Source organism: Eucalyptus grandis, chromosome 3, assembly GCF_016545825.1.
Source record: "Eucalyptus grandis isolate ANBG69807.140 chromosome 3, ASM1654582v1, whole genome shotgun sequence".
Taxonomy (NCBI): Eukaryota; Viridiplantae; Streptophyta; class Magnoliopsida; order Myrtales; family Myrtaceae; genus Eucalyptus; species Eucalyptus grandis.
Genome location: NC_052614.1, coordinates 55,783,649 through 55,806,487, shown reverse-complemented (window position 1 = coordinate 55,806,487; position 22,839 = coordinate 55,783,649). Strand labels below are relative to the sequence as shown.

The 22,839-nt window shown below is 39.9% G+C and overlaps 3 protein-coding genes across 3 annotated transcripts; 1 reads left to right on the top strand and 2 right to left on the bottom strand.

The window, feature by feature from the left end:
• The first annotated feature begins 11,546 nt into the window (after positions 1 to 11,546).
• On the top strand, positions 11,547 to 12,423 carry LOC104437853 (glutaredoxin-C10). The gene is given in 3 exon segments (XM_010050903.3): positions 11,547 to 11,667; positions 11,669 to 11,703; positions 11,706 to 12,423. Coding segments are annotated over 3 exon segments (417 nt in total). The 5' UTR covers positions 11,547 to 11,623; the 3' UTR covers positions 12,044 to 12,423.
• Positions 12,424 to 15,957: 3,534 nt separating this feature from the next.
• On the bottom strand, positions 15,958 to 19,244 carry LOC104437852 (beta-fructofuranosidase, insoluble isoenzyme CWINV1). Its single transcript, XM_010050901.3, has 7 exons — positions 18,851 to 19,244; positions 18,699 to 18,707; positions 17,618 to 18,468; positions 17,119 to 17,277; positions 16,783 to 17,021; positions 16,618 to 16,708; positions 15,958 to 16,375 (listed from the first exon to the last, which is right to left on the bottom strand). The coding sequence occupies exons 1-7, from the start codon at positions 19,014 to 19,016 to the stop codon at positions 16,163 to 16,165; spliced, it is 1,728 nt and encodes a 575-aa protein (XP_010049203.2). The 5' UTR covers positions 19,017 to 19,244; the 3' UTR covers positions 15,958 to 16,162.
• Positions 19,245 to 19,701: 457 nt separating this feature from the next.
• Positions 19,702 to 22,542, bottom strand: LOC104437851 (beta-fructofuranosidase, insoluble isoenzyme CWINV6). The gene is made up of 7 exons (XM_010050900.3): positions 22,347 to 22,542; positions 22,175 to 22,183; positions 21,110 to 21,963; positions 20,782 to 20,940; positions 20,432 to 20,670; positions 20,246 to 20,336; positions 19,702 to 20,169 (listed from the first exon to the last, which is right to left on the bottom strand). Exons 1-7 carry the CDS (start codon positions 22,510 to 22,512, stop codon positions 19,897 to 19,899), a joined length of 1,791 nt encoding a protein of 596 aa, XP_010049202.2. The 5' UTR covers positions 22,513 to 22,542; the 3' UTR covers positions 19,702 to 19,896.
• Positions 22,543 to 22,839: the final 297 nt, after the last annotated feature.

Genomic DNA, 22,839 nt, shown 5'->3' with positions numbered 1-22,839 from the left:
TAGCTGTGGCATTCCAAGTTCAACATGGACTGGGAAAGATCTTGTTGGATGGTCATAAGTCAGATTTTTGCCCTTGAATGGTGATTTTCTTGTCTAATTACTTAGAGTGCTGGTTTCGAGACTTGGCCCATATTAAATGAACCGCGTCATTACAGATGTTATCTGAACCGAATTTCTTTTTCGATGAATGTATGGTTTGATGGACGAATTAGGCCCATACCTGATTCGATGAGGGGTGAGAACTGATTGTCCAAGCGAAATTGTTTGAATAAGATGCGACTCTCAGCAAACTTTTAAATTGACGAAATGGGCAAGAATGTACTGAATCTCACGTCAAATAGGAGAAATGTTGTAAGAATACAAGTCAACACTACCAATCAAATCAATTTTTTACATGGGATATTTTATGACATCCTAACTCCCTAATTGGTTGGGGGAGGTCCTGCTCCGTGACTTATGAGTCGAGACCCACCCTCAAAACATCACATCATTTTAGATGGCAACAGCGCAAGATCCCTAGTAGATGTGTAGCTTTTGAATTGATTAGGCTCATGCCCAATCCAATCAAGGTAGAGAGCAATTGTCAAGGCAAAAGGGCTCGGATAAGGTACGGCTCCTTATCGACTTTTAGGATAGTAAATGGGGATAGGAAAGGACCATGCCCCACATCAAATAAAGGGAGTATCGTCGGGCGATACCTGCCGACGCTGGCAAAACTATCACTCCAAAAGGCCAAGTGGGCTCTACGCTTCATGAAAAAAATTTGAGTTGGGCTTGGCAACAAAGGAGCTAACCGATCCACTCCATCGAGAACCAAATAAAAACATTGCAAGATGGACCCAAACTTTCCACACTTGTCTATCCTAATTGGTGGGCCTAGCGAACGTCTTGCAAGCCCAAAGAGAAAATCGGCCCAAAAAAGGAGAATTAATGCTCTTTTTTTTTTTGCTATCTATGCTAACTCATACCTGAACGAGAATACACTGGCCTGGTTCTCTGGCATATATGGAAGGCAAGAAATGGATGGATTTTTCGAGCAAAAGCCCCGAACTCTGCAGATCTCCTGAGTATTGTGCAAGATCAGCACTTCAATTTCACCCGAGAACAGAAGACCCAGAAACGATTAAACCCTAATCGAAACATACCTAGTAGATGGAAACCACTGGATCGACAAGATCTGAAGTTGAACGTTGATGCTTCTTGGACTCCGGGTGAGTTTCTTTGTTTTGTTGTTGGTATCGTGCGTGATTCGTAAGGGCAGGTGCTCGAAGGCTTCGCCTGTACTTCTAGGGTTTCTTCATCGCAAGAGGCCGAAGTCGAAGCGATTTTGCATGGACTCTTTTATATTAAGGAACTTCAGATGAGGCGCATGGGAGGCTTCTAGAGTCAACCACTTTGATGGATCTGCGAAAATGACTGTTCCCCTACCGTTGAACAGATTTTGGGCCGGGCCGAAATTCAGTGGAATCTAAAAGAAATTGTTCTACGGTGCAGACATGAATTGGACCACTGCGATAATGTTAAGGTAAGTTGTTGCACCCGAAAAGAGAACTACGCCACGGATTGGATAGCATGAACCCACCGAGCAAACAAGCTTCCTCTTAATTGGTGGAATACTCCTCCTTTGCCTTTATGGAATATATTATGTTCGAACTTTAGTTCTTATTCGTCTTGTAAGACTCCTTTTAAGTAAGAATAGAATGTGCTATCTATTTCGACCAAAAAAAAAAAAACCATATGAGGATGAGATTTTCCAAAACTGTATTCGGCATTTGTGTCCCTTTGGACTTTTAGAGGGTTTTGGCATGATGGATTCGTATCGCGACTCGTCGAGGAAGATGGACCTAAACTCCTTTCTAGCGGGCTTCGTGTTAAGCAATGCCCCGATGGCGCACGACAATCTGTCATTTGCTCGTGTTCTTATAAGAACCGATCATATGCTAAGATTGTCAAGTTTGATTAGCTTCGATTTTACTCACTACGTGCCTCTTCGCCTCTAGAGACCTAAAGAAACTTAATGCCCTTTGACCTATGTTTGATATTATCGCTCGCTTGCTCGCTCCTCCTTTCATATCTTCTCTACTTCATTTAGTGGCTATTACTTTTGTGACGTTTTACAATATGGAAATTTGGGACATGATCATCATTTGACACACTAGCCAAAAAGAAAAGAAGTTCAAAATTATAAACATTACATGTCAATAGATAAGTATCATAAAAATTTTATTTTCAAAAGTGGAGATGTCAAGGAACTATTTTCTTCCACAAGGAATCGATAAAACAACAATAAATCGTTTAAAAAAAACCGGTATTGAATTATTAAATGATATGCACCTTTCTTTTTCGGTTTCCGATGAGGTCAGATAGAACATGCTCCCATAAATCCGAATATACTCCCAGAATAAAACATGACAGCAGCATATTTCGTCACTTCTGTTCCTATGTAGCAATTATGTACGCATTCATTTGTTAATAACACGCGACGGCACTTTCAATTCCTTAAAAAAAGCTAGTGTTAAATGTTTTTAGTGAAACTTGCTTGCTAGGATTATGTTCATTTTGCAAATAATGAATGGTTTAGAAAAAAAAATTTCCCAAAAAATAATCACTTGTATTGCTTACCAAAATAAATGAACAAAAAATATTTCATCATTTACAAAAATGTTTAAACAGGATTTTTTTTCGATAATGAAAATAATTTTCATGAACTAATTACTTTAAGCAATATGAATAATTATTTTTAGAAAAATATTTTCCAAATCATTTAATTCATGAGAAACAACCCAAGTCTAAGTAATATGACAAATCACATCGAACTTTTTTTTTTTTGGGTGTAAAGCATATGACCTGTAAAGTTTAAATAATTAGGGCCGACATTCTTAACAAAATAACTACGCCGAAAGGTCCGAAATTTGTTTTGCGTCACCAATATTCCAAACTTGTATCGATAATTAAAAAAAAAAAAATCTTTCGTTTTAGTTCTGTCATGTAGACAACAACAAACGAATAGAGCTGACGTGGCTTTAGTCTAGTGCAAAGTAACATAATTCTCTCCGAGATACCTAAGAAATTTCGTCATACAACCTAAAATTTGATCGCTACCTTGGACCTTTTTTCCATGTCAATAACACCATTATGCCGGTGATCTAAACTACACGCTGTTACAGCTCATCTGACGCGAATCCCAAGTGACTTTATTTAAGGAAGATGGATCAGTAGTTATCGAATATAAGGAATATCCACCACATAACGACCGATGCCATGTTAGCTATGAAGGTGACATTTGAAACTTGTGGTCGAAGGAACTAATGCTGTAAAGAGTAAATTTAAAAAAAAAATTATTTTAATCTTGTGCACACATAGTTGTCTTGTCCTAATTTCCTTTGTCATGATTGAGCTCCCACTGCCCTTCTTTTTTTTTTTTTTTAACCGGCCGAAGGAGGTGACACGGCCTGGAAGCTAAAAGCGTGCAAATTGACTAGTATTGCTATTATTATTATTATGATTATTATTATTATTATTATTTATCGGAAGCTTTTTACCTAATGTGTTATTTCGTCATCGCCTTTCTCGAACAGGAAAAAGCATAAAATTAAGGAGCATAAAGAGAAAATGGCCATTATTTTGTTGAACAGTGTGGGAGGCAGCTCGAGCTAAAGCCCACTTGCCCAAATGATGCCCACCCCACATATGACCTTTTTAATTTTTATTTGTTTTTTGTTTTGTTTTGGGCGTATATACTTGAATTATGCAAGGTTATCCCTCTAATTGCCTCCAAGAATGGCATTTCCTTTTCTTTCTTAAATTGATTTTTGGTTAATATAATATAGTTGCTTTCGTCTTCCTCTTTTCTCCAAAAAAAAAAAGCAATTTTAAATTGGTTATATTCATATAAAAGACCGATTTATTTCGAGTATTTAGATATTCTGACAAAAAATGAGTGATGTAATGAAACTTACGGTTGTAGAGACGTCTTGCATTAATCAACTGGAAAGTCGAGGAAAAGCAATTTTTGTTTTGTCTTTTTATCCTTTTTTTTTTAATCATAGACAAGTCATCCATGCGAAGATCGAAGATGGATTCGATACATTCCTAGCTTAAGAAATTCTGCTAGATGGCTCTAATTCTTTTTGAGATCTTGTTCTACACATGAATCTCCCAAAGATAAGGCAGAATCTAAAATGAGCCAAGTTGATCATGAACCCTTGCAAATGCGTCGTGAATTTGGGGGTTTGACTTTGTGTAAATTGAGATGACCAAGGCCTGCACTTTTTAGCCAAAAAATTAAATAAATGCACACACATTTATTTATTTATTTATATATTGGACACACCTTGGTCCACCCTCCATCGCATTATTTGCGATCAACATTGGTCACCATCGGTTTTTATTTCTTTTATTGTGCTTTTTACTTTCATTCCTTAACGTGTCAACTTGGGGACAACTTTAGGCCCAAAAGTCAATTTCATTTTGCAAAGGTTACTCAAATTGGCTCCTTCTCCAGCGCGCCTTAAGGCATTGACTAGACCAAAACCAAGATATGAAGGAACCACAACGATGCTATTCTTAAGAACCTTAATCTGCAATCAAGGTGTGTTTATTTTGTAAAAAATAAATGATCCAAAAGATAATTTTTCTAAAATAATGCTTATATTATTTATAAAAATGAATGAACGAAAAAAAATTACACATTTTTTAGTTCATGAACAAACAATACAAATAATGGTTTTTATTGTTTGCAAAATAAATAGAGCCTTAGCGAGCGATAATCAGTTAAATTTAACGATCGTTAGTCAGTTCGAAAGCATGTTTACGACACAAACAAGATGGGCATTATGTTCTAGTGGTGCAACATTTAAATCACGGGACCCCGGGTCATTTCGATTGAGTTTGACCATGATGGGATTTGGCAACCATCCAAAGCTCACTAAACCACTTTCAAATGCAAAGATGACTAGAATTAATTATTATGCCTACTGGACCCTAGTGATTAGAACACTATTATCCCACGTGGCAAGACCCATTCTTTTGTCCAAGAATTATTTCTCTCGAGTTAGGTGGCGAAAACCTCGAAAAATAAAGCAAGATTCCTTTTCTCCTCTCTTTCCTCGGCTCCCCTTTCTTTTGCGGGTGAAATGAAATGGAGTGACATCGGGCATGAGGGGAGTGGGGTGGGCCCTGCGGTATATATTGCGACTTTGATGATGCAACGAAATGCCTACTACTAAAACCCCTTTCTCTTTTAAAAAAAAAAAAAAAAAACCCTTTCTCTTTATTGTAACATGTGGCAGACACCGATATACATATATATCTCTTCGCAGCCACCATCAACGGCGGAGGTTGAAGGACACCAAGACCCGCCCATGATGGCCGGGGCCCGCGGTCCACAAGCCACCACCCCCCCCCTCCCCCTGGGCGATCCTGTTGGAATCTCGGAGCGTGGGGGGCGGCACGTGGCGCGCGGCGATTGGCTCGCGCCCCTTGGGTTCGAAAGCGTGAGCAGAGGAGACACACGCCGCTGTCGAGACCAAGAATCAATGGGCCATTACGTAATACTGGTGAGAGAAGCAAGGTCGGCGACATATTCCGAGATTTTTCAATTTTTAAAAATCCGAGTAACTATGTGTCATGAGATATTCCTGACCACACATGAATTGATCATTATATGCTAACTTATTAGAAACCGAGAAGACGTGTAAATTGGTGATTCGCGGAATTTAGCCATGTGATTGTGAACACTGGAGATTGAACTCACATGACTTTTAAGTGAGAAATTGAGGTTAAAAATTGCTACTTCGGGACATAACATAACTGACATGATTCACCATGATTGTTAGCGTAAGAAAATCACCAACATCATTAGGAATCGGGAGAACGTGTCGATTTATTTTTGGCAAAATGCTCCAAATCATAAAAATAGATAAGGGTAAAGGTGGATTGTGCACCTTATCATGCAAAGACATGGGATTCCAATATCTTCTAAAAAGCAACACATACACGAGCACGATGTGCTCAAAGATCACGAGGAAAGAAAAACATTAGTGATTCCCATGAATTAGTTCATCAAATCATGTATGTCTAGACCCTAGCTAACTATTTTAAAGAGAGATATCCGTTTAACATGTGGATCGAGTTATGTAAAAAATAGTCTAACCTAAATTGATCAATTTAATCCATCTTGACCCATTTTTATTTAATGCAAATCTAGCGAACTTAACCGACCTGACTTATACTACTAAAAGCTTTTTAATGTAACTCAATTTATGAAAACTTATTTCTTAAGATTAAAAAACAAAAAAAACAACTTAGTAGACAAAATATTTAATTTTATATCTTTTAACTTTCTTTATTCTTCTTCTTTTCCTTTTTTTTTCCTTATAAGTCCAGGTGAAGGTCAACATCTGATATAAATACCTTCGACTATTTATGATTAAGTTGAAACTCATATGAGATTTATTGAATTGTTGACTAATACGTTTATCGTTCACATCATTAAATACGTGTTAAAATATGAATCCGACATCTATTTCACCACTCCTAGTGCGAGACGAGAGCACCACCTCCCACCATTCTTCCCTCCCGACTAATTCGATCGGATGCTCCAATAATTCAGAATGAATCCCAAAACATCATCAACGAGATCCGAGGTGGTGCACGTTCTCCGCCGATGACGTGGCATCTACTCGAAAAGACCATCCACCCCCCCCCAGGGGCGGGTCCCACTGGCAGCCTCCCGCCGCCCCCACTCCATGCTTGAAGGAAAGAAGAGGGGGAACCGCACCCGCCACGTGTAAGCCGCAGGGGCGCCCGTGATGACGAGGAAAGTGCAGCCCCCTCGCGATACCCTGGAAGGCACAAAAGGAGAAAAAAAAAGAAAAAGGAAAAAAAAAAAAAAAAAAAAAGCGGAAGTGAGGGCGCGCCCGAGTCACGTCAGCCGCCGGGGCCCGCCCGCCCTTTCGCTCGCGACGGCTTACGTCATCGAACTTTCGAAACTGCGTGACGAGGGGGGTGTTTTGTCTGGTTTGACGGCTCGGCTCGAGCTCGGCCTCGGCTCGGCTCGCCCTTTCCTTTTTGGGCACCGGCGAGCCAGTGAAACGGCAGAAGACGAGGAGGACCCCTCGCGCCCGAAACTTTGCGGGAGAAATCAACTTTCGCCCCCTGCTTTTTCGGTGTTTTAACATTTTCATCCACCGTACATTTTTTTTTTTATAATTACCGCGATTGGTTCCCCACTCTTTCTCCCCCACAACAATGTTCCCTTTACTAAAATTGAGATTTTATATGTTCAGGAAAGTTACAAAATTATTCTTATTGTGAGGGAGATTGTTGGGGTAATATATATGGTTCATTGACTCACGATGATGCGTGCTAGCTCACGCGGTCGTGCTTTTATGTTGTTGTTAGATCTATATTGATATGCAGTAGCTACTTTTCAATTTGGTGTGATTTTTGCTTAAAAAATTTGCACCACATCTTGTCTATTGAATAGTATAAAATCTAGAATAAAAATGTAGAAAGATGGCATTACACTTGATAGATTGTGCACCCTCAATAGCTACTCTTTTTTTTATTTTTTTTTTAATATCGAGGAAGCACACTTTCGGTTACCCAAGAATCATGAAACACAACGTCAACCTCATGGACATAGTGGGACAAAACTTGGATGATTGACCATGACATTTGTTATTAGTGACACGTGAACATGATTTAAGCTCCATTTATTTTGCGAATAATATTTTTAGGAAAATAATTTTCTTATTTTTTGCCATTTAAATTGATTAGAAAAATGAGTCAATGAAAAATATTTTTTTATTTATGCTGTTTAAATTTTTTAAGAAAATGAGTCAATGAAAAATATATTCCTTCTTACCAAAGCTTGTACTTAGGATTTTTTTTTAAAATATAAATTATTTTCCAAAACTTGATTTGGTATCAGCACTTAGATCATAAACTCTATGCTTGAGTATGGGAATCCCATGCTCATTCTCGAGCCCTTGGCAACAAGGCAAGGTCCATAGTGCCTAGGCCCATGTCCATTTAGGCCGTGCTTGAGTCCATCGAGACTAGGCCTGAGACATCGCCGTCCATACATGGGACATGGGGGTTATAAAGGTCGAGCCCAGGTCCTCAAAGCTCGTGCCTAGGTTCGTTGAGGCCGGGCCTTAGACCTTGGTGCCCATATTGGGGTCCATCATGGCTAAGGCCAAGACTCCCATGCCTTTGCTCGAGTCCCTTGTGCTCATGCCTTGGTTCATTGGTGCTGGGCCTCGGCTCGAGCGTCGAGGGACCAAGGCTTGGCCTCAATGGAGTCAAGCATGTGTGCCAAGGTCCCAAGCTTGACCTCAATGGACCCAAGTTCGGGAGTAGGGGATCAGGTCTCAAGGCTTTGGGTTTGGGATTTGACCTCGATAGACCTAGGCATGGCCTCGATTGACCCTAGACCGTTAGGTGCTAGGGAGCTAAGCACGATCACTGAGTTCTTGGGTTTGGTTTTGGTGGACCCAAGACCAATGTCGTGCTTGTGCATGGAAGTTAGGGATCCGGGCTTGAGACCCTAGCACCCATGCTGGGTTTTATGACTACCCATTTGCAAGTTACTTTGTCGTTGAATAATATATATTTATTTAGAAAAACAAATACCATTTCTCTTATTAAATTATAAAAAATATTTTCCAGTTTATTTTTAGGTCTCAACAAACATCGGAATATATTGTCATTTTCTTGCTAAATAATTTTTAAAAATATTTTTAGAAATGTCATATTTTTCGCGAACAAGTGTAGTGTATTGTGTGCCTTTTCCTCACAATTGTTAGCTTTTAAAATGAAAACGTTAATGTTTAAATGGTTTTTTTTTTTTTGGGCTATAAGACCCCGAGGTTTAAATGATTGGCTGGAAGTTTGGTTTCAATGCGGTATATCCCCGGTAACAAGCGTAAGTAAATTCTTTGGCTAGGGAACATTCTCGCCACTCTATGTTTCCTTATCTGATGCCCGCAGATGAGAAAGTTTGGGTGAATTCGTGGGGTCTAATCAAGCCTAAAGGAAAAGAGATCTTCCACGATGGCTTATCTAAAACGATCTTGTTCGTGTAAAACCATACAACTTTACTAGCTACGGCCATAAAATGAGTCAGGAGGCAAGATGCCTGTGAGGAGCCCAAGCCGGATCTTTAGACTACTTTTCTATTTTTTATTATCAAAAAACAAAATTCCATTCATTTTTCAAAATAATACTCAAGAATTATGGAAGATTTTCAAGCTTAGTAAATTTCAAATAATTGCCAAACTAAATAGATGCCAAAATGCAAATAACAAAGCAAAGTCTGTGGCTAGAGGGACATTATCATCCCTCAAGAATAGATTTATCACAGTAAATGTTTAATAGTCGATCACCAAATTTAGTGATGAACACATGCTGAGATCTCTCACTTCATTTGTAAGGGCTTGCGATGTATGTTTAGGTTTAATGTCCTCATCACCATTTCCATGCAAATGCACCAATATCATGTTGAAAGATCACAAATCAAATACTTGTAAGAAACTCCTAGATCTAGACCTAAATCTAAATTGGGAGAGGAGAGCAACCTAATTTTGAAGAGGTTGTGCAACCACGTCACGGACATCATTTTTAGTATCTGTTGATTGAACTAGTCTCCATGTTCACCCAATTAGTTGCAGAAATATATTTACACACAAACTCCCAAAACAGATTGGGAGAGAAAAGAAAAGACAATCAAAACAAGAAAAAAAGAAAATAAAAAACTAAGTAGGCTCTCAGTTTTAGTTTCTAAAGCTGAGGGCCTACATGAGAGCTTCAAAAGAGGGATCAATTTTGGGAGACGAGGGACTTTGCCGACAGAGAGAGAAAAGAATCCTAATTCAAAATCACTCAATGAATATCATTAGGCTACTTGAGGTCATCATAATTATGTTGCGGGGGTTGAGGAGCTCAAGTTTTAAATCAAGTCTACATTAAGCTTACAAACACTGAGGGCTAACAACTTGATGAGTTCAGTCTTACAATTGAATCGAACCGGCTTCATTCAATTAGTTCTAGGTTGGTTCTCATTTTTTTTTTCAGAGACCTGGTAGGCTTCTGGATGAATGGGAAATCAATCTTGATCGGGAAAATTATCTATAAAGTTTTAAACCTATTGCACTTTTATCAATTTAGTCGTAAACATTTCCATCTTTTGTCAATTGAGTCTATTCAATCAATTCTAACCAAATTCACTAATGTGGATGGCCCATGCTGACATGACACTTTTTTAATTATATTATAATGACATTTTAATTTTTTTTTTTATTTTCATGATTTTTTTTTTTTTTTTTTTTTTTTTTAAGGTTTTTTTGAGAGAGGCTAGCAAGAGTGGCTAGCCTCACGGCCCTGCCAGCCAAAGCGAGGGCACATGACACCCTCACTTGATCTGGCCAGGGGGGGCTTGGTGGCCCTCGTTGGCCTTAGGGAAGGGCCAATGAGGGTACCAAGCCCTTGCCTATGGCTAGCGAGGTCGCCAACTCTTGATCTAGCCATCCTTGCTGACCCTAACTCAAAAAAAAAAAAAAAAAAGCAAAGAAAAGTAAAAAAAAAGAAAAAAGAAAAACCATTAAAATATTATTAAAAAAGTAACACATCAACAATGGTCATCCACGTCGGCAAATTTTGACTCAATCTAACCAAATAGACTCAATTGGTAAAAGATAAAAATATTTATGATTCAATTGATAAAATTAAAAAATTTGTGATTGAATTGACAAAAGTGTAAAAGATCTATGACTTTTTGGAGAATTTTCCCATCTTGAGCAATTCAATTCCCAATTTTATACCGTGATTTCAGTTCTCGAGTATGATTGGCATGTAACTTTTTTGTAAGCTTGCGTGAGAAAAGATGACCCAAATGAGTTTTTTAAACTTAGGATTAGGAAATCCATCAATGCTTTCATCATTATGCCCCAAATTATTCACGTGGTATGTTTTGGTAACATGACAACCATAGTACTTAAAATTTGTTCAAAATTTGAAAAAAGAAAAAGAAAATGTAGGCCAAGTTCTCCTGTCAACTTTGGATCTACCTAAGACTAGCCTCTTCAATTTTAGTTGATTCCTAAGAAAACTGATTTCGACATGTAAACTCTATATTCTTAATTTAGAATATACCCACTCTAAAATCGACCGTCCCTGTTGAACGCTCTACTTGTTCACAAAATACGCTAGATGATGAAAAACTTGAGAATCTAACTCGCGAAAAATTATGACCCAAAAAAACAGTAGTGAAAAATAATCCACAAAAAAAAGAAAAGAGAGAGAGAGAGAGAGAAGTTGAGTTTGACCGTATGACTCATCGATTAGACTTCAAATGCAAACTGTACACTACAATATGAGGTGGAAAAGAAAATAAAATAAAATAAAATAAAAAAGGAAAAAAAGAAGAAAATACCATCACCAGTACACAGTAGTCCCAACTTCGTGACGTCATCAGCAACCTTCCATTCTCTCTCTCTTTCTCTCTCTTATATAAAATTCACCAGAAATCCCACTCTTCCACTCGCCCTCTCTCCGTTGACAATCCCTCTCCCTCTCCCTCCCTCCCTCTCTACTCTCCGGCGACGCGTCGTCCGCTATTATGCAAGGACTCTGCTCCGACGACGTCGTGCGCCTCGACCTCGCCACCCCCACCGCCGCCGCCGCAGCCGCCGCCGCCGCCGCGTCCGCCTCCGCCTCCGCCTCCTCCCTCTCCATCGACATGGACGAGTCGGCGGAGACCCGGATCCAGCGCCTCATATCGGAGCACCCGGTCATCATCTTCAGCCGCTCCTCCTGCTGCATGTGCCACGTCATGAGGAAGCTCCTCGCCTCCATCGGCGTCAACCCCACCGTCATCGAGCTCGACGACGACGAGATCGCCGCCATCCCCACCGCCGGCCCCAACCCCCCGCCCGCCGTCTTCATCGGGGGAACCTGCGTCGGCGGCCTCGAGGCCCTCGTCGCCCTCCACCTCAGCGGCCACCTCGTGCCCAAGCTCGCCGAGGTCGGCGTCCTCTAGCCTGTGACCTCGGGAAACGCGGGGCTTGGATTCCGACCCGGTACGAGATTCCATCTATTAGATTGAAGTTGATATTCATATGTAGGATGCAAGAAAGGGGATGATATGATTTCCATTATTAGGTCAAAAGCAGAATATTTGTATTGGTTGTAGCTTGCCGTAGCTTGATTCGATGGTCAAAACTGTAAGTTGCAGTAGAAATAGTAGCAGAAGAAGAAGAAGAACAAGAAGAAGAAGAATCATCTGAACACACGTGTACGGTGGCACGTGTATGAGATATTGTCTTTTATCACCAATGAATTCTTATTTATTGTCTAGTGATAAATTTTGTGTATTTGATTTTTGATTGGACCGATATGCAAATCTTTCTCAATTCTCGAGCATGTGATTTCGAATTTTAATTGTGGTGCTGTTGCAAGTCGATTGGGATTGATAGTTGATAAAAGAACCATAGAATTCCCTCCTAATTATAAATTCGATATACTAATTAGTGATTAATATAGCATACTCTCATTATTGAACTCATTAATCGAATTCAAATGTTCTTTTTTTCCACCTCACAGGTCATGAGCTATATTAATTTATAGATCGGTCAACATTCCAAGTATCACTCTTATAAAAGTGATAAAGATAATTTTTTTTTTCTCTTTCTTCATGAAAAACTAGAACATACACCACCTGTTTAAAGAAAAAATTACCCGAGCGATCTTATTCACCATTGATTTGAGAATTTTAATCCTAGTCTCTCACCGATCATCAGGTTAATGATAGATGTCGTTTGTGGAAAACTTTTTCACATCGCTAATGTATGTTATAATTTCTTTTTGTTCGTGACCTAAGTATGATCATATATATCTCGTAGACAATACCAATTATAGGTCATTTTATCAAAAGATATTTATTATTTGTGAACATTACATAGCAACTAAAATTCTGCCTTATTTGCTTTAGCATGTGTTGGACAAGATTCTGTGGGTCGTATGGCTAACGTGAGATAATCTCGGAGGCACCGAGGATTGGTTTGGAATACTCCGTGACCACGACAAAGTAGAATGATACCCCATCAACATATTAAGAAAAAGTTCGTCCAATAATTGCAAAAATCTCCAAACCCTAAAAGGGTCACTTTGCTTTCTCTTAAATAGATCCAGTTTACGGTTTATATGGGAATCCAAAGCGTGTAATATACAATATGGTGACAATTATTGTGAAGCTCATTATTGTTGTATTTATATAGACATACACTTTTAATTTTACAACGCGTGAATAAAATTTAAACTTGGCCAAGGACGCTTACGTATGACTTACTCTATATACGTGTTCCTACACTGCACATGTTGTGAAAACTGGTGACATTTTACTTTAAAAAAGAATACAGTGACGTCAACGGTGGATCTGATATAAAAATTAGAGGAAAGCAGTAATACATCTTGCGAGACTAAGAAATGGTATCTTTCTCTTTTAAAGGTGAGGTCTTAGATTCGTCTAGTCCTAAAGGGTGGAACCCATGATTAGGGTTTCAAGATTCTTGAAGTAAACAAACTAAATAAAGATGAATAAAGAGAATGTGTTTTGAAGTTGGCAATCAAGTAACCACAGCATAGCTTTTTTCTCCTTTTCTGCAGATTTTTCTTTTGGCTTCCTTCTAGCCATTAAAAGTTGCTTTGTATGTCACGCTTATGAGGTATATATATGCCCCCACTGAGCTCCAAAATCTGCCATACTTTGACTAATAAGTTCTCGAATCTATTCCCCAGCAGAAAAAAGGGTTTTTTCTAGACCTAGAATGCCAGATACTTTGCTGTTTTCTCATGCAAGAAAGAAAGATTTTTTGTGTTTCCTATGCATTACGATGCCACGCTCCAATAGTCATGTGAATTTTGACGTGAACTTAAGCAGAAAGAGAAAATGAAAAGGAAAAAGAAAAGAAAAGAGAAATATCGTGTGATATGAGTTAAGAAAATAAATTAAATTTTCATTTGCTCGTGAGCACTCTACGTATAATTAATTACTATTTAAGAAAAACGTGTTATGTGAAACTTGAATCCTATTAGTAAAAAAAGAAAAGGAAAGTCGGTTTAAGAAAGATTTTTTTTTTTTGGTCAAAAGTTTAATAAAGATTTAAGGACGCTGAATACTTCTCTCGAACCGAACAAAAAAAAAATTAAAAAGAATACTTCTCTCGAGAACATGACAAACAAAAAACTACCTAAACCTAGGGCAAGTTTAACCCAGTTTTGTCACCAAACCACCAGACAATATTCTGCAGTGCGTCATGGACCATAATTCTTTTGTCATTTTTCCCCTTTTAAGGAAAATAAAGTATTATGACATAAAAAAAAATGCGAATAAAACAAACTTTTGGCAATATTGTAGTGTTCTATATTGATGCTTTTAGCATGTGGTGGTACTGCCAACAGTGAATGTATCTGAGATTTTATAGTGTTGGACAGGTGATGAAGTATATCGGAATTCTCGTTTATTTATTTGTGAAAATGATGACAAACTTTCTAAATCTTTTTTACGTTTTACATCTGCTATGACATAGCCATGAGTCGTCCAAATAAATATATATTAGAAATAATAGAGAAAAATCCAATAAAAGGCTATAACCACATCACTCGCAGAGGATTCCCAAATTTCTAACAAAAGGAGGATTACAAATTTTACTTTGAGAAACCATAGTGATTAGATTAAAAAGATTTCGGAAATCAGTTTTTACATCACCTCGGCTCCGCCGAATTCTAACTTTAGAAATTTTGTCGAACGCTCGAATAAAGTCGCGATAACTTTTGGAAAGCAGAAAGGCGTGCACCGTGCCCCGTAAAAACTATTCTAAGTCCATATGCACACTCCTCCACATAGGTTTTTTCTTTTATGTAGTTGTATATTGATACCCATGAATTCTTCTTTAAGGATGTCTTTTTTCCCTTTTATGGCAAAAGGAGGGAGGGATGCGAGAGGTGTCAAATTAGGTTACGGCTTAACCTCACGCCAACATCGGTTGGGCCCCCAGGCTCCCCCCCCTTTGGTTCGGGAAAAGACGCTACGTGACAGCAACCTCTGCAGAAACACCCTCAGGGGGGAAGAAGAGGCCAAGCAAAAACCCCCTGCGCACCCAGCAAATTTTAAAAAGAGTCCTCAGTTGCAGCTGCTGACTCCAATTTGCTGCTGGCTCCAGACGTGGAAGCCATGCATTGGCCGCGGTGCGGCACGACCCTCCTGGACACTCAAGAGGTTGGAATCTTCTTCACAACCCTAAAACTTGCAAGAAGAATCTAGTGATGGATTCTCTCTCTCTAGAGAGAGAGAGAGAGAGAGAGAGAGAGAGGGGAGGGAACAGTGGAGAGCACACAGACACACGCAGGCACAGACACACACTCATCAACTATGCAGAGAAAGTATAAAACAATTTGTATTGGTGTTGTTCTTGTCCTTTCTTATTCTTTTCAAAGGGAGGAAAAGATGATGTCCCCAACCCCACCCAAAGTTTGTTAATGGTGGGGCTTGGCCTTCCACTTAGCCTAAGAAAACGGTTCCAAAAGCCTCTTTCGAGCACTTTAGCACTTGAAGCGGTTGTATTTTTACACCCCCTTCCACTTTTCGAAGGAGGTGAGGTCATGGCTTTGCTTTGGCTCCTTTTTCTTGGGGACCCAGTTTCATATATTGATTTTGTTTCAATTCTTGTTTTCGCCATGCGCCCTCCGATTTTCTCCTTCTGGTAATGGACAAAGGAATTTGGTTGAGGCCCATTTCGCCTTAGCTTTCAAATTCTAGTGCGTTCAGTTGACACCTCCCCTAGCTGGATTCTAGAACATCTTCAAAAAGCATGGCTTCAATCAGCCGAAATCACTGCTTTACGTGTTAGCATAGATCACTTCGTTTGAGAGAGAGAGAGAGAGAGAGAGAGAGAGTTCCAAATAAAAAGGAAACGATGTGCTGTTAACGTTTGATGGAACAGGATGCATACGTGGTGTCTGCAATGAGCAGTGAAGTGTGACCTCAAGAACGGTTAGATGAGAAGCAAGCAAAACATGTACTTGGTTCTTGTCCTTATTTCAATTACAATTTGGGTTGTGAAACAGCAGTGGAGGCGAGAGAGTGGCATCGATTTTTTAGTTAACTGGTTTTTCGCTTTCTTCTTTTGCTGATTGGAGCAATCCGAGCATTTTTCATGCTCCAGGCACTGAGTCTTGAGATCTTGACACCGACTGTTCCATTGTTGAACACATATAGGTGAGCTTTATTGCCGATGGCCAAGCTCGGATAAACCCTCGCAGTGATGCAAGTCTTCCCTTTGCCACTGAAGCTCTCGACAATCGAGTGATCAATCTGTGTGTCGAAAATTCAAGAAATGAGTAATTGCACTAGGGGAGTGTCACAGAAAAAGAGACGAATGGAAATGCCCAAGAATATCGCATTGATTGAGTCCTACTTTTGTCATTGTCTAAGGCATATGAGATGTCATTAACATAGGACCATCGACTGTGATAGAGGAAGATTCTTCCTTGACCTATGAAGTGCGCTAAAGTAGCAAGATTGATGAAAAATAAATGAATGGAAAGTGGGAGTACCAAGCTTCTGAGAGATATTTTCTCATGACGGGGGTCTATGTCAACAAATCCTCCGTAAGTGGTCTTGTCAAGGCCTCCCATTAATGACGACCTGTTAACCTCAAGATCGGATCAGAGAATATATGCAGAAACGCGCAGAGAATTGAACCTGAACCGTAAACCTACCTGCTCTGGTCGCTGCACATCAGCACAACGAATTTTCCATTCTTCTTCAGAACATGAAAATAGATTGCTGTTTGTTCTTTCAGGTCCTCAGAAGCTAGAGCCAACAAACCAAACGGGCCGAGTTTGCCTCTAACAGATGCTGTTTTGCTAGAACAGAGCAGTTGCGGATCGACCGAATTGTGATCTATGGTCTCAGCCTTGGCTAAATCGGTGGTCTCGAATGAAACTTCGATATCAGCCTTTATTATAACAAGATAAGCAGTAAGTTTAATACTTCTGATTACTATGAGCGAATGTAAATAATTACACATTATCTCAATGTATTGAACTAATCACCTGCGCAGCTGTAATGCCTAAAACTTCGACTGCCGATCCACCCTTGAGATCCTTACTCAAAGCAGTCACCTCCTTAGCACGGAGTTTCTCTGTTTCTTTAATAGGCCATTGCACTAATTGCTTTCCCGATTTACTAAGAAGGACGTTCCGAGGAATCGACTAGGAAACAGAAAGAAAGCGATTTGATAAGCTTCCATAAATGGAGAACTAGTTTCAACTATAAAAACACTAGATAGAATGTTGCAACTAACCTGGTCTATAATACAAATATAGATCAGAAATCATCAGTCTGTCCACAAATTCAATCTATCTATGACAAGACCACTTAATCGAACTACTTATGACAAGTACAATAAATGTACTTTCCTACTGGCTCAAGGTGAAGCGGGAAAAACTGCTTTTTTGCCAACCAATTAATCACTGATAATGATTGCAGGAACATAGCTTAAATAGATCCTTAGGTCAAGTTCATTTCTGAACTAAGGAAAATCAGAAGTACCTGAAGTCCTGACCATCCCTTCTTAATGTCAGATGACTTGCTATCGGACTCATTTATCCAGCCCCACAGAATACGCCTCTCTTTTGCGCTGTCATAGAACGTCTTCGAAGCATAGAATTTCCCATAGTCATACCGCAAGCCCGAACTTGAAACGGTGAAGTCATTCTCAACAGAGAATCTGTCTGTTTTCATATCGTAGTTCCCGAGTATGTAATAGTCGTGAGAGTTGAAACTTGCCTTGAGCACATGCTTGGTCCACTCCCCTTGCTCTGAGGTTTCCACCGCATTCATGCTATTAATACCAACAGGATAAAAATCCGGGCATTCCCACATGTCGGTCTCGGCCAACGAATTAAACAGGCTCCCTATCATACTCCAGCTGACAAAGTCTTTGCTTTTGTAAAGAATCGCGGTCCCTCGACCTTTAATCTGGCTTCCAACTAGAAGGCGCCATGCCTTGTCTTCGCCTTGCCAGGCGGTTGTTGGGTCTCTGAAGAAATTAGGATCAGTTCCATATGGTGGAGTGATTAACGGGTTATGAGTTGATTTGACCCACTCGCGGAGCAATGGATCGGATGTGTTTTTGGGCATTGCCAAGTTTTGGACCTGACGGTTCTTCACGTCGCTCCCTGTGTAAAATATGGCAGGTTTGCCCCCAGGAAGAAGGGTTGCCGAACCAGACCAGCATCCATTAACATCAAAAGGCCCTGTCGGATAAATTGCATCCTCCAGGTTCACCCAGTTGATCAGATCGTAAGATACTGAATGAGCCCACACTATGTTACCCCACACAGCACCGTATGGATTATACTGGTAGAACAGATGGTAGACTCCATTGTGATAGATTGGTCCTGTGATGTACAAAGAAATTTCATAAAGCCAACACAGCAGTTAACTTCTATCTGTATACATTGAATGTCAACCTTTCTTGTAGAAAGACATGATTTTACTTGTAAAAAAAATAAAAATTACGCTTTACAAAGTTACTGATTTATTTGTAAAGGCCTCTGTCTTGTCTTTCTTCACACATTCAATGCCACTTTTAACACCAATGAGATGCTAAAAGATTGGAAGAACTCACCATTTGGATCTGCAGTGTCATGTCATTGTTCATCAAAATATGGAGTTGCGCCGGATAGCACAAAGCCAGGAACAGAGTCAAATCAAGAATCAACAACTCATTGGCCTTAAAACAGAAAAGAAGTTCCAAGAGAAGGGTATATATTAAAGCACCGTTCATCCAGTTTCTCGGAGGTTGGAAGTGGTATCCAGTTCTGTAAGGCTGATCTGTAGAATCGGATTGAAGATTTCTTTGAACATGATCAAAGTCTCCAACTTCAGCTCCATATCCAACTCCTGCACAGAATAATCCTACAACATATATCAGGAACAATTTCATTTCTGGAACAACTGCCAATAATCTCCAGGTTAGCAAGTTTTTCTCAGTCTACATTTAAGCATTTTTCTGTTTACATCAAAGGGTGTTCGGAGAAATAGATCTGACAACAACTTGCATATAAAAAACCACATTTCTTGGACCAGTTATGCAACATGTATTTCTTAATTCTTAGAATATTATCAGGACAATTTTCTAATACTTAGGGCAGTGTGACTTCAATGCCAACTTGGGAATAATGCACATGGAGATCCGCTTGTATTTTCTGGGAGAGACCAAAGACTATCAATCAAGCAAGCAATTAAAAAACGGTCTACGAATAGATTACTGAAGCCAGTCTCTACCTGACAAAGTCCAAGTTTAAGGGATGCTTTTCGGATAGCAAAGTTTAAGTTCATCTCGTTTGTTGTTTTGCTAAGCATTTTTTAAACTCTTATATTATGAATCATAATGAGGCTCGTGATTGATTGGACAAAGATATGTGTTAAGATTGGAGACTCACAAGAGCATTGCGACCCATAGCAGCTCAAGGGTCGACAGTGATTCAGAGAAATTATTTTTATACTGCTTCTCCTGGTGCTCACCGGGGGTATCACCCATCCAACTAGTAAGGTTCTTTTCCCAGGCAAAAATAAAGAAGGAGCAGAGGACTATTTTGCAGAAGCATACCATCCATATTGATTCTGTATTACAAAAAACTTAAAATAGCACAACTTTTTATTTATTTACGATTGCTGCGTGGTCAGGAAATAATGCAGCGAATCTGCTGATACATCTCAAGGCACTTCATAACGCATGGTGGGAAAACATGGATTAAAACACTAAAATCAGTCTCGCTTTGGGCATTTCAAATTTTGGAAGCGGATTCCTCATGATGTAACGGCTACACTGCACAGGATTGACCCTCCTCAGATCCGGCAGATGAGATATTCTCGCACCGAAATGCCGATGGTTCTCCATAGCTCAAACTTTCTCCATGACCAATACGGGCTTTCCTCATGCTCCACGCATCCAGTTGCTCGACTCGTACACTAAGAGTTCCATAATTGAAAGTATACAAGCGAGCCGCTTCATCAATAGCCAGCACTGGATACACCCTGCTGGTGATGCAGACTTTTCCAGCCCCACCAAAGCTCTCAATAATCGAGTGATCTATCTGCAAAATTGTTCAGAAGTAATCATCAGACGACAAAGCTGACGGCCAGAGGCCATAAAATTGCGGACAAACGTACCAAGGTTCTCAAGGAAATCTTCTCGACTTGGGGATCTATGTCGAGGAAAGCTCCATATGTGGTCTTATCAACCTCGTTCCTCAACGAAGACCTGTTATAGCCAATCTTTTACAATGAACTCGCAGTACAAGGAAATTTTTCAGAAGACAAAGGCAAGAGCTCGCAAAAAGCCATTCCGCATTTTACCTGCTTTGATCATTACACATCAGGACTACGTATCTGTTTTGGCCTCTGAATACTCTGAAGAATATTGCCGTCTGTTCTCTCAAATCCTCCGTCGCCAAAGCTAACAAACCAAACGGTCCATACTTGCCACTAACTGATGCATTCTTTTCGCTGCACAGAATTTGGGGGTCGATCCAGTTTGGATCCATGGGCTCAGCTTCTTCCAATCTGGGCAATTCAAAGGCAACTTCAACGTCCACCTTTTGATTTACGTTGAAAAACAGAGAGAAGTAAATTTAGAGCAAGGGCGTCATATATATGAAATAAACAAGTCGAGATGACTATAAGATGCAATAGGTCCATTCAGGCACCTGTGAAGCAGTGATATCTGAAACTTCATAAGTTGAACCGCCGTCGAGTCCCAGAGACTTAACACCAACATTTTTGTCACGCAGAGTTTCGATTTCCTCCACAGGCCGCTGTATCAGTTGCTTTCCACTTCTGTCTAGCCAAATTTCTCTTGGAAATGCCTGCAAAACAAATGAAATTTGGTTCGTAAGCTGACTTTTCTACACATGAGCCTGCCAAATAAAATTTCAAACATGTCTAGTTGCGGGCTACGCATGAATATGGATATATTCATTCGTATTAGCATTCAACCAGATTAAATCGCAATTTCCGTTATGCAACTCAACTCACCTGAAGTCCAGACCAACCCTTTGCTATGTCATCCTCTGTACTATCTGACTCGTTAACCCATCCAAACAGTAGTCTCCGGTTCTTCGCACTGTCAAAGAACGATTTGGAAGCATAATACTTCCCGTAGTCCAATCTTAAGTCCATACTAGATCCCGCAAGGTCATCATCTGGTAAAAACCTTTCCAGCTCAAGTTTGTAAGTGCCTAGCACATAGTAATCGTGACTATTGAAACTTGCCTTCATCACGTGCTTAGTGCTTGCGTTCAGGATCGATGTGTCCACGCCATTCGTGCTTTCTGTGGATACTGGAAAAAAGTCCGGGCACTCCCACATGCCGGTTTTGCTTGATGTGAAAAGAGGTTGCTCGGATTTAGACCAGTGGAAGAAGTCATCACTTTGATAAAGAATTGCCATTCCTTTATCATTCTTCCAGCTTCCAACTATGATCCTCCATTTACCATCTGGACCCTGCCACGCGGTCGTCGGGTCTCGGAAATTGTCCGGTTCAATTCCTTCGGGGGGAACAATAATCGGATTCAGAGAGAACTTGACCCATTCTTGTAGGAAGGGATCAGACTCATTCTTTGGAATCGCCAAGTTTTGCACTTGACTATAATTTGCGTCTATGCCTGTATACAAAATGACTGGTCTGTTCCCTGAAAGGATAGTAGCAGAACCTGACCAGCAACTGATGATGTCGAAAGGTTCGCTTGGCTCGAGGGCGTGATTAAGGTGAACCCAGTTAACTAGATCATACGAAACCGAATGCGCCCATACTATACCGTCACCAAAGAGCGCGCTGTGAGGATTGTACTGGTAGAACAAGTGGTAAACCCCTTTGTAATACATAAGACCTGATTAGATCAATCAAAGTCAGGATATGATTGGAACATTCAAGAATTCTTCAAACTCTATTTTGCCACTAATTCTTTTAATTCTTTTGTAATTCGTTTCTGGTGGGCAGTGAACGCGTCGTTTGAACATGCTGTGGTTAAGCTCTAGTGATCAGTAGGCACTAAAAGAAGGAACGGAACAACGATATTGCTCAAAATCAGCAAGGCTTACCATTAGGATCTGCAGGACAAAAAAGCACCCATTTGCGCTCTCCACGATCAGATTCAGGACGTGTCTCGTAATAGCATCAGCACAAAAAAGGAAAACAGAGGGGAAAAGAGAAGGTTCGATTAAACATCAATAAAGAATGAACAGATTAGAGGCGATATGATAAACCTCATACCGTTTAACCAATTCCGAGGAGATTGGAAATGATAGGAGGTTCTGTAAGGTTGCTCTCTTGAATTTGTAAAAGATCTGCTCTGTGATGCCTCGAGTTCAGCTCCGATTCCATTGCTCAACAGAGCACAACACAAGCAGCCAATGGCCAGAAAAAGTGTGGTGGCCATGTTCTCCAAAGCAGGACAGGAGTAGGGTCCTCCCTCGAACCATTATATGCAAAAAGACGTCAAGCATTTAGGCTTTTCTTTTTGCCTCCTTGTCCATTAGTTTAATGATACGACATTAAAGAATTCGCCTTCTCCTAGGATTGGAGACAAGAGAGACGGTCACGCGTGCCATCTTTTCAAATATTGGACGTCTCTCAATAAAAATCAATCCACGTTCTTGCGAGGTCAGCATTATGGAATTATTGGCATAAATTGTTTCATAGACTATTAAATATCACACACGCGTTCGGTAGGTGTTTACTAACTGAATTATTCTATGAAAGCTGG